At 42.0% G+C, this 12,435-nt stretch overlaps 1 protein-coding gene across 9 annotated transcripts in view; it reads left to right on the forward strand.

The window, feature by feature from the left end:
• Window positions 1–4,256: 4,256 nt before the first annotated feature.
• Window positions 4,257–12,435, forward strand: part of LOC145507431 (solute carrier family 71 member 2-like) — a 139,730-nt gene continuing 131,551 nt past the window's right edge. For 8 of the 9 annotated variants that reach the window (XR_014054862.1, XR_014054866.1, XM_081493999.1 and 5 more), the window contains exon 1: window positions 4,257–4,670. Coding sequence is in view for 6 of the 9 variants with exons in the window: in XM_081493999.1 (XP_081350125.1) it covers window positions 4,572–4,670 (99 nt within the window). In the remaining 3 variants the exon portion in view is untranslated. Of the gene's footprint in view, window positions 4,671–4,992; window positions 5,183–12,435 lie in introns of all 9 variants that reach the window. The other variant, XM_081494028.1, reaches the window with a different exon arrangement.

Here is a 12,435-nt window from a genome sequence, read left to right on the forward strand (position 1 = left end):
TAATGGGGCATTCCAGTAAGTACAGAAATTCAGGAGTCACCAGATGGCTCCCTAGGTGACATGAACGGGCCTTGCAAAATGAGTGGGCTGCCATGTCCCCTGTGGCCCCAACAATAGTTGTTAGTCGGCCTGTGAGAGGAGCCACAGTTGTGGTTACCATGGAGTGTTCAGCTCCAGTATCCTCCATAAAAGTCATTGATTGGCCCTCTACTCTCATCATGACCATGGCCTCCCTGGGGCCCAGGATCAGGAAGCCCTGTCTTCCCTCGTCTGATTCCGCTCCGGCCAGATTGATAAGGTTTTGGACAGTGAGATTTCTTTGTTGGGTTGACCGAACCTCTTCGACTCTTTAGATGTCCCTCTGTGATGGGGGCACTCATCTCTCCAGTGTCCAGTTTCTTTGCAATGGGCCCACTAGTCATAGCATAGTGGTGGTCACTTCTTAATTTCCCCTTTCCATGCAGGAACAGTCTGTCTCACTGGATCTGAGCTCCTCAGTGCTGCTGCTAGCCAGGCTGCTTTCTGTTTTATTCTTTCATCTGTTTCTCGTTGGGCTTCACGGTCTTGGTTCACAAAGATTTTACTTGCTACCTCCAGGAGCTGTGTGGCATTCATCCCAGTGAAGCCTTCCAGCTTTTGAAGCTTTCATTGGATGTCTGCACAGGATTTAGCCACAAAGGCAGCGTTAATCATCCATTGATTCTCAGCTGGCTCAGGGTCGAACGGGGTGTATGTCTGGAACCCTTCACATAGTCTTTCACAGAAATCATTGAGGGTCTCATCCACTTTTTGGATTATTGTTATAATTTTGGACATATTGCTGGGTTTTTTGGCTCCCACTCAAAGTCCATGTAGAAGGGCATCACGGTAGCAACTCAGGGTTTCTTGTCCTTCTCTGGTTTGAAATTCCAATTAGGTCTCGTCTCCGGCATTGCTTCTGGTGCCCATTCTTCCATATTTAAGACCTCTGTGGGGGCTTGTCCGTGGAGCCATTTTTGGGCTTCTGTCGAGATGCATCGCCTTTCCTCAGCGGTGAAGAGAGACGTAAGGAGCTGGCGACTGTCGTTCCACATAGGCTGCTGGGTGTGGAAAATGGACTCTAGGAGGTTAGTCATAGCCTATGGTTTATCAGAGTATACTAGGTTACACTGTTTTCAGTTTAGGAGATGAGTAGTGCTGAAGGGCTGGTAGTGGAGGATGGAGTGACCAGGCTGGACTGAGCCATCCTTGTTCACTTGTTGAGGACCTTGAGTTTCTTGCAGAGGCATCTGATGGGCTGCAGCCAGCTGGTTATATTGTTTGGCTGAGCAGAACCCTTCCCTACTGGCTCGGGGCTGGAGTCTTGCTCATGAGGTGGTGCAGGGGACACGGAGGGGTGGACTATCTGGCAATGAGTCTGGAGCTGGCTGTGCTGGGGCTTGTGGAGTCAGGGGAACGTATGGCAGGGGCAGTAGTGGGTCTTCCACTAGATCTCCCTGGAATGTAAGTTTTTTTCCTCCTTTCTTTTTTCTGAGTGGTTGTGCCACAAATACCCTACTCTGTCCCTGTCTGTTTGTGCAAAATCTTGCCCATGGGGGAAGGGTCTGTGCTATTAGAAGCCAGGATTCTATGTATGGAAACTAATCTGGATGTCCTGGAGTACCAGCGACTACCTGGGGCACTGCTTGGACAGTGGGCAGGTGGAAAGTGCCGTCTGGCGGCCATCCAAAGTTAACAGATGACCAATGGAGCTCACATAAGTTACAAAGCTTCCTGGGGGTCACCCTGACTCCCTAATCTCCTACAAAGCCCTTCTTAAAGTTCTTTATCAGCGATCTAAAACTGTTGGCTTAGAGGAATTTCCCCCAATGTTGACAAACGTAATCTACCTGGCAGGGTTTTGAGGAAAACCTAATCTCTTAGATGTCAGCTCAAACAAAAATCTTTTTACTATTGATTTACATCTTATATTGTTAGTGTTTCAAATATGTTTTCTACAATCCTAAAGATTTTTGTTTGATTTGCTATAGTGTATCCATTGACTTGGCTTCCCTGGTGGCTCAGTAATAAGGAGAAAGACGTAAGTTCTTCAGAGTCAAAGTGTTTATCTTCGTTAAAGGAGGCATTGAATGCTGTCGACTAAAACATATTTTCACAACCTGAAAGTAGAGTGTTATTTTAATTGGTGGAAATGTTTAGGACTCTGAAACTGGGACATAGCACCTCAGTAACTCTGAGAAAACTGCTCAAATGAGACAGGACGGAAAGTCAGGCTGTATACAAGTTTGCAACAAAGGGAGCAAGCAGTCTGAACATCCAAGATTAGGTATCAAGGAATTTAGCATTCTATGTATTGGAAGAGGCAAGCTTCTGGGCTTACTGAATTCATTCCTTTCCAGTGCACCTCAGCTATCTGGGGTCAATCCTGTTTCCTTGTTCACTTTGTTTCTTGCATTCCCCCAGCTCCTCAGCAATCACTGTGGGGGGGTGTGTGGCAGCATCCACTGGATCGCAGTTTGGGGAGCCCTCATTCACATTTGGATGCCAGAAATCACTGATGGCTGTGACATTTGTTGTTTACTGATATTCAGGAGATACTTTCATTTCACCACTCAAATATCTAATAAAAAATATTCTTACTATATTTGTACCCCAAATTTGTGGAGATTTTGTCTGTTACATTAGCTCTTTAACTAGCCAAGCCACTTTGCTTTCGAAACTTGGGTTGGCATCTGCAAAGTAGGATGTAATATCTCACAAGGTCCTTTCCAGCCAGTAATCATAACAATAGCATTTATGGAATCACAACCATTAGTGTTACCTGGTCTGTCCATCAGCATTTTATCCAAAGAGGATCTGAGACTTTGAGTAATTGTTTCAGTGAAAAAAAAGAAGAAATAAGTTTTTTGTTTCCTCTCCTGAGAATAATGAAGATAAAGAGAACAGTGAGCAGGCCTGAACATTCTTACTTATCTTCCTTTAACTCATCCTAACTCTGCATGCCTGTAAGTAAGTTAGCTTTTCTGCCCCCTAACTCTGCAGGAGCTACATTTTGCACCTATTATCCTTTGTATGCTAAATACAAACTGTATCTGGTGCTCATCTTTATAGTACACTCTTCCCCTTGTAGTTCTTCTTTTTTATATATCAGAAAGAAGGCCACAGAGCCACAAATTGTCAGACTTGATTACTGGGTTACTGACACCAGTCTATGACTGATTTTGGAAGAAAGCAAGCTCCTTACACCTTTGTTCCTCATCACCGACTCCTGACTGCAAGCCCTGATCTTATATAAGACTCCATAGCGCTCATGGAGCGAGGGCACAGTTCTTGAGGTATGAGCCTACTGTGTTCCCCTCTCCACTGGCTGAGCATTAAAGCCATTTTTCTATTTCCTCCAAACTCTGTCTCTGTATTTTCTATTTGGCATCAGTGGACAAAGAAAGCCATGCGTTTGGCCACCAAAGTAATCAGTTCATGTTCAACGTGTTGGTACCATCAAGTAGCTCTGAACTGGAACAGGGACCTGTATGTCCTCCCATGAATCCCACAGCCCAGGTAAGCTCTTGTCAGCTTCAGATTCTGAATAGGAACAAACTATGGTAGTTATAGTTCCCATTTCAGGATTTCAGAATCGGGACATATTTCCATATTAGAACGATCAGAGAATCCTAAGGGAAATCAGTCCTAAATATTCATTGGAAGGACTGATGCTGAAGCCCCAATACTTTGGCCACCTAATGAGAAGAACTGACTCATTGCAAAAGACCCTGATGCTGGGAAAGTTTGAAAGCTGGAGAAAGGGGCGACAGAGGATAAGATGGTTGGATAGCATCACTGACTGTATGGACGTAAGCTTGAGCAAGCTCTAGGAGTTGGTGATGGACAGGGAAGCCTGGCTGTACTGTCCATAGCAGTCGCAGAGTCGGACACGACTCAGCGACTGAACTGAACTGAGAACGTGCCCATCCATATAACTGTTGGGGGCATCAGAAAAAATTAGCTCGGCGGTTTGGCTTCCAAACCAAGGCCAAAAGTGCAGTCACTAACAATAATGCACCTGACATTCTCACTTGTCCACATCCGCTCAGGAAAAAGAAAATAAGGTTGGAGGCCTTAGAAGATGACGCATTTCTGGCGCGCAGCGGAATCCGGAAGCCAAGGAGGCTCCGGAAACGTGGAGGCGGGGCCTGAGGTGGGCGGCCGCCGCTGAGGCTTCGGGCGCTGACGCCGAGCTTCTGGCGGGAGCTGAGATCCGGGGCGAGGCCTACTTCCCCGTGGCAGCTCGTGGGGAAGCGGGGGCGAGGCGGGGCGGGGCGGGCGCTCGGCCTTCTGACTGCCCAGGCCCGCGGATGAAGAGGTGGGCGGCTACCTGAGTTTTGTTCGGTTCGGCGGTTGTGGCTTGCGGCCGCTGCAGTCGCGCTCTTGCTGCCTCAGCATCCCTCACAACCCACGGCCTCGCCGCTGGCCTGCCGCTTGACCTGCCGGCCGTTTTGGGCCGCAGAGTCCATGAGAGCGCGGGCCCCGCCGCCGCTTTTGCAGCTTAGCTGTAATTCCGGGGCGCCCGGAGCCGACGGAGTCATGACCGCAGCATGAACGCGGAACCTCCAGAGGAGAAAGCAGCGTCAGAGGCGGAGGCAGGAGCCATGCCAGAGAAGCGCGCGGGTTCGCGGGCCGCGGGCGGCAACTCGGTGAGCGTGGGCTTGGAGGCCGGACGCGTTGCTCAGCCCGAAACCCGGAGTCAGGGGAGGTTGGGCCGTGTTGTGGCCGGAGTGCAGGGACGCCCGGTGCGGGACTGGGATCTGGTTCCCCTGGGGATGAAACATTGACCGTCGGCTCGGCGCAGGGTCTCTGGCTCTCGGAAAGCCTTTCCTTTTCCGACTCAGCCAGCCGACTTCATCACTGCTAGGCTTTCCTAGCGTTGCTCGCCGCTAGATTAAAATTTAGGCGACTTGGTTGTTTCAGAAGACGCCCGATGTGGGATTGTGAATATAAGTAATTTGATTTTTTCAGAGTTCTCCATACACGTGACAGCCGGTACTGCTTTCATGGTGCATTTCTGGCTTGAGCCAACTTAGAAGATGTGCGGAGAGCATTCAGAACCTGCCTTGGGCCCTGGACCCTGAACCCGGAAGGTGGCGTGGAGGCTGGGCAGCTCCTTCCTGTTCCTTCTTGGTTCTTTAGGCTGTCTCTGCAGCGTTTGGTGAGCAGGATTTCAGAGGGAGCTGCCGATCCCAGGGCCCGACTGAGGAGTTTATTCAGGCCAATTTCTTGAACAGTTTCACGTGAGATTCAGACTGGGTTCGGCAGAACAGACTATGTCCGTGGCGTTTAGATGTCTGACGGTGGAACTCTTAAGCATAGAGTGTCATTTCTTAAAGATCTTTTTTGGAGTCTCTTTTAGACAGGAAACAGAAATGGTACAATGAATACAAACTAATGCCAACGAGACTTTTTTCCAAAGAAAAATAGAAACTTTAAGAAAATTAAATTATATGCAATCGGCTTCGGATTTAATTTGCTTTTAAAGAATGCTAAATGATGTTGAAGACCCCCTCCTGCCCAAATGACTTTTTATTTTTGGAAAAACAAAAACCCTTAAGGGTTCCTCATTTCAAAGATAATATTTCTGGAAAGTGGAAAGGTTTTTTGGTAGGAGGAGGGAAATTCTATAGAATTGGGTTTTCTCGTTTTGTTTTTGATTACATAAAAATTAGACTTGTCTTCCTGCCGCTTAAAGGAGACCGAATTGCCAGCTCCTCCTCCTGTCTTTGAATCAGTAGACCATAATTACTGACCATTGGCCAAGGTACTGACCTTGGAGGTAGCCTCCTTCATCCTTTTCCATATTTTCATCTAATACATTAATAAGTCTATCTAGGTTTACCAGGTAAAGATTTTAGTTTTTTGTTTTGTTTTTTTATCCTTTCTGCATTCCTGTGGTTCAGTTCCTCAGCATTTTTGAGCTAGATTTTGGCTTTGATACTGTTGCTTTACCATCTGGTTGCTCTCCACCTTATTGATCAGTGGAATCAAGAATGTAAATATGATCATTATTGCTATTCTTAAATATTTTCATTGGCTTTCCGTGGCTTATTGTATAAAAAAATAACCTGACAAGTTGACACATTATAGCATAATGATTAGGTGAGCATGCTTGGAATTTCCCTTTCCACCTTTTATTACCTATATAACTTACGGCAAGTTATACAACCTTTCTCAATATTTCGGACATAAATGATTGGTCAGAATGTATAAGTGATCCCTGACTGATAAAAAGCATTCAATTCTCTCCCATGTACTAATAATCTATATAGGAACTAGACTCCAACCTAAAAATTTTAATTGCTAAGTTTATGTGCTTAGAGCAGAAACTTTTGAGAGATGTGTATTCAATGAAACTGAGACAGTTGATTCCCTGATAGGAGTCTTGATGCTAATTAGGAATAGATTCCTGTCCAGTCTTTCCTTGTCTCTGAGGGTGCATCTAGTCAGTGTTGATAAATTGCAGTGAATACTGACAATGAGTTTTGGTGCTTGCTCTGTTCAGTGAGATCAGTAGAATGGGCAGGTAACAGAGTTCATCCAGTGGCACGTTTTGTAATATGTGTGGCCTGGGAAAGAAGTGAATGCCTTTAATATGCTCATGTCATATGCCAGTACCCGCAAATCATGTGTCTTTCCTGCTTGTAGTTTCTTTCTAGTGTTGCTAACAGGTGCTACATTCTTTGCCTCCACCTCCCACTCCCCAGTTGTTTAGTAACTAAACAACAAGAACTGGTTCATCTTGATGTGTTGGAATTTCCTTATACCTTGATTCTATAATAGTGTATTCATTGTTTCAGGTTCTTAGATGCTACTAATAATCACAAGCAAGACTGCCCATGTCCAGGGATTTGGTTGGCAAATAGATGTATTGACCTGAATAATAGAAGGAAATCGTGTGTTTATTCTAAGAGATCATCGCATTCTAGAAAAGGGAGGTGTGTGTAGAAAATAAGTTCTTTTTTTAGTGTCCTTTCTTTGCTCTGTCTCTCCCTAGTTGTGTGTGTATGTAACACCTTGAAACATGGTGTCAGAATTATTTGCATTATCATTGAAAGCATATTTCCTATTACCAGGTAAAGGGAAATTCCTTTTGGAGTTATTTACCTTTGAGCATCTAATGAGAATTAAAGATTTTCTGCAAAGAAAATACAGCTGAATTTAGCATACTAGGTATTTCACAGTGTTCATGAACTACATAGAAGCAACCTTTATGCCCACTGACAGATGAATGGATATAGAAATTATACATATGTATGATGGAATATTACTCAGCTATAAAAAAGAAAACATTTGAGTCCGTCCTAATGAGGTGAATGAACCTAGAGCCTATTGTGCAGAGTGAAGTAAGTCAGAAAGAGAAAGAAATATTGTATATTAACACATGTGTATGGAATCTAGAAAGATGGTACTGATGAACCTATTTGCAGAGCAGCAGTGGAGATGCAGACATAGAGAAAAGACTGGTGAACACAGTGGGGGAAGGAGAGGGTGGGATGAATTGAGAGAGAGACATGGAAACACTTACATCACCATATGTAAAATAGATAGCCAGTGGGAATTTGCTATGTGACACAGGGAGCTCAACCCAGTGCTCTGTGACAACCTAGAGGGGTAGGAGATGAGAGGGAGGGAACATATGTATGCCTGTGGCTGATTCATGTTGATGTACCAGCACAATATTATAAAGCAATTATCCTCTAATTAAACTTAAAAAAAAAAAAAAAGCCAGTACTAGGATACCAGATAGGATCCCTGATGGATGGCTTCTCAGGATCAGTGCCATTCTGGTTACATTTGATGTCTATTTAGTTGATTTTCCTCAGATTGTTTCAGAGAGGCCCCTGTAAAGGCTAATTTTGATTTACAAGAACAAGAATGTCATATGGGCAAAATGGAAATAATATCAAAGAGCAGTTTGTTACCAAAACAAAACAGAAAAAAGGCTGAAATCACTAGATATGTTTTGTTTGTAAAAAATTAAAGAGGGGACTTCCCTGGTGGTCCAGTGGTTAAGACTCCTCGCTTCCATTGTAGGGGGCACTGGTTTGATCCTTAATCAGGGAACTAGGATCCTGTATCCCACATGCTGAGTGGTACAGACAAAAAAAAAAAAAAAAGTGAAAGAGGTCCTAGGGATATTTTAGGGGAAATTTATTTTAAAATTAACTTTCAGTTCTTAACAATCAGTATGTCATTTCAGTAATAAAACAGTACTGGGACACTGGTGCAACCAAACTCTGCTAAATAGATGATAGCAGAAAAAAGATTAAAAGCATTCGTGAATAGTTGATCTGTTGCAATTTATGAGTAACTGCATCATGCTTTCATAGCAGAGACATTTATACTTTATATTTAGAATTATGCAGATGTCTAGACAGCTTTCTGTTATTAAGCCCAGTCTTTATCAGAACACAGAATTATAGTTGTTGTTTTATTGTTCTTAGGCCTGGTAAAGGCAGGATTTTTCAGAATTTGCTTCTTTGGGTATTTGAGCATCCTTTTCCTCTGTTTGTCTTACCAGATTAAATCTTTGAGGACAGGGACTACAGCTGTGTATCTTTTAATTTAAATATTTAGGCAATCATCAGAAAATGTATTAGAGAAGTAAATCAGTCAAGTTTAAACCAGCAATTATGATTATCAGTGAAATTAAATTGTTGCTATTATATGATGTTTTGGTTGACCTTATAAAACAAATTGGAGAGTTCTGTTTTATTCTCTGAAGAGTTTGTGTAAGATGGATAATACAGTTAGAACTTTGTAGTTCTTTACTTTTTTGGACTAACGTAGTTTTAGAACAATTCAGATTTTCTGTTTGATTTTTTTATTTTTTTCTGTCAGTTTTAGTAAGTTGTATTTTGCTAGGAACTTGTCCATTTCATTTAAAATTTCAGATTAATTGGCATAAAGTTGTTCCTAACAGCCTCTTAGGCTCTTTTTAATTACTATTGGATCTTTAGTCTTTTTTTTTTTATTGCTACATTGGTAATTTTTACCTTTAAAATACATTAATTTTCTGATGTCTTCTGGATAGTCACAAGTTTTTCAAATAGCAATAATTTCATGTCTTATTCCTATATTTCTGTATTATATGAACTAGACTATTGAGGAAAACATTCAGTAGTAATGATAAAAGTGTACAACCTTCTCCGCTTAACAGGAGTATATGTATTTTTCCACTGTCATGTAGGGATATGAGAGTCGGACCATAAAGAAGGCTGAACACTGAAGAATTGATGCTTTAGATCTGTGGTGTTGGGGAAGGCTCTTGAGAGTCCCTCGAACTGCAAGGAGATGAAATCAGTCAGTCCTAAAGAAAATCAGTCCTGAATATTCGTTAGAAGGACTGATGCTGAAGCTGAAGCTCCAGTACTTTGGCCACCTGATGTGAAGAGCCGACTCATTAGAAAAGACCCTGACACTGGGAAAGATTGTAGGCAGGATGAGAAAGGGGCGACAGAGGACGAGATGGTTGGATGGCATCACTGACTCAATGGACATGAGTTTGAGCACGCTCTGGGAGATGGTGAAGGACAGGGCAGCCTGGCGTGCTGCAGTCCATGGGGTCACAAAGAGTTGGACACAACTGTGTGACTGAACAACAACATGTTCAATTGTATGGATATATCACAGTTTGGTTTTTCATTCATCCCTTGGTGAACATTTGGTTTATCACCAGTTTTGGGCAGTTACAGATAAAACTGCAATGAGCAGTCATCAACCAATCTTTGTATGAACTATACCTTATTTTCTTTTAAGTAAATATCATACTTAGGAGTAGAGTGGCTAGAACATATGGTAGGTGTATTGTTTAACATTTTAAGGAACTGCCAAACTTTTTTAATTTTAAAATTTTAATTTAAAATTTTCTATTGCCACCAGCCCTGTGAGAGTTCATTTGCATCCTTATCAACCCTTGGTCAGTCAATTTTCGCTCTTCTGTTAGATCTGTAGTAGTGTCTTACTTGTTTTTATTTTGCATCTCTCTGTAGCTAATTTTGTTCAGCATCTTTCCATAAGCTTACTTGCCATCTGTATATCCTCTTGGTGAAGTGTCTATTCACCTCTTTTGCCTTTTTATTTGTTGTTTTTGTGTTATTATCTTATAATTGAGATATAAGATAATATTTATTTATTTATTTGGGTTACAAGTCTTTTATCAGATATATGTTTGCAAATATTCTGAGCAGAAGTTTTAATTTTGATAAAGTTTTAATTTTATCAGTATGTTCTTTTAAGGATTGTTTTTGGTTTCGTATCTAAGAAATCCTAACTCAATATCACAATTATTTCCTTTTATATTTTTAGAATCTTTTTAGATTTTACAGTTTTATGACCCATTTTGAGTTAATTTTTATATGTTGCAAAGTATGGATGGGATTTCTTTTTTTGTATATGGCAATGAATTGTTGCATCATCTGTTGAAAGGACTTATTCACTGAATTGCCTTTGTACCTTTGTCAAAATTCAGTTTTCCCATGTATGTGTCTGTCTGTTCTGGATTCTCTATTTTGTTTCATTGATCTGTTTATCTTTATATCAATACCATTCCATCTTTATTACTGGAGATTCATAATAAGATTTGAAACAAGTCGAGTTTGTCCTGCATCCTTGTTCTTCTGTTTTAAAATGATTTTGGCTATTTTGTTGTCGTGTCCCACTCTTGCGACCCCATGGACTGCAGCATGCCAGGCTTGTCTGTCCTTCACTGTCTCCCAAAGTTTGCTCAAACTCATGTCCATTGAGTTGATGATGCCATCTAACTATCTCATCCTCTGTTGCCTCCTTGTCCTCCTGCCCTCAATATTTCCCAGCATCAAGGTCTTTTCTAATGTTCAGGCTCTTTGAATCATGTAGTCAAAGTATTGGAGGTTCAGCATCAGTCCTTCCAGTAAATATTCAGGGTTGATTTCCTTTAGGATTGACTAGTTTGGTCTCCTTGCTGTCCAAGAGTCTGTCAAAGTCTTCTACAGCACCACAGTTCGAAAGTATCAATTCTTTGGGGCTCGGCCTTCTTGATGGTCCAACTCTCACATTCGTACATGACTGCTGGAAAAACCGTAGCTTTGACTATATGGCCCTATGTCAACAAAGTGATGTCTCTGCTTTTTAATATGCTGTCGAGATTTGTCATAGCTTTTCTTCCAAGGAGCAAGTGTCTTTTAATTTCATGGCTGCTATTCTGAGTCCTTTGCATTTTAGAATTATAAAACCAGCTTGTCAGTTTCTACAAAAAAGTCGGCTGATATTTTCATTGGGATTGTGGCGATCCAGAAGATCAGGTTAGAAAGAGTTGAAAAAGTATAGATCTATAAACAAGGTATCTCTCCATTTATTTTGTATCTTTAATTTCTCAGCCATGCTTTATAATTTTTAACAGTTCTTTTGTGTCACTTGTCACACTCATACCTTACATGTGATGTAAACATACTATGAAAGTGAAGTGAAAGTCACTCAATCATGTCCGACTTTTTGTGACCCCATGGACTATACAGTCGGTGGAATTTCCTAGCTACTGCAGTGGGTAGCTGGTCCCGTTTCCAGGGGATCTTCCCAACCCAGGGATCAAACCCAGGTCTCCCACATTGCAGGCGGATTCTTTACTAGCTGAGACACCAGGGAAGCCCAAACATACTATAAATGTAAATTATTAAGAAATTTAAAGTTCACAATTGTTTTTTGCCAATATACAAACACAATTCATTTAAAAAATTTTTAATTGTGATATATGTGACAAAATTTACCATTCAGTTATTTTGATGGTACAGTTAAAACTATAAAGTTTAATTATTTTTAACTGTACAATTCAATAGTGTTAAGTATATTCACATTGTAGTGCAACCAATCTCCAGAACTTTTTCATCTTCTAAAACTGAAACTCTGTATCTGTTAAATAGCACCTTCCCATTTATCATAGCTCCTGGTAACCACCATTCTGCCTTAAGTTTCAAAGTATTGACTAGATACTTCATAAGTGGAATCATATACATTGTCATTTTATGACTGGTTTATTTCACTTAGTATAATGCCCTCAAGACATGCTGTCTTTAAGATTGTTGAAGGCATGTATGGCATGTGTAAGGATTTCCTTCCTTTACTGCTGCTGCTGCTAAGTCGCTAGAGTCGTGTCCGACTCTGTGCGACCCCATAGACGGCAGCCCACCAGGCTCTGCTGTCCCTGGGATTCTCCAGGCAAGAATACTGGAGTGGGTTGCCACTGCCTTCTCCAGTGCATGAAAGGGAAAAGTGAAAGTGAAGTCGCTCAGTCGCGTCCGACTCTTAGCGACCCCATGGACTGCAGCCTACCAGGCTCCTCCATCCATGGGATTTTCCAGGCAAGAGTACTGGAGTGGGGTGCCATTGCCTTCTCCGTTCCTTCCTTTAAGACTGAGTAATTCCACTTTCTGT

Source organism: Giraffa tippelskirchi, chromosome 1 (assembly GCF_054371585.1).
Source record: "Giraffa tippelskirchi isolate mGirTip1 chromosome 1, T2T-mGirTip1v1.2.pri, whole genome shotgun sequence".
NCBI lineage: Eukaryota > Metazoa > Chordata > Mammalia > Artiodactyla > Giraffidae > Giraffa > Giraffa tippelskirchi.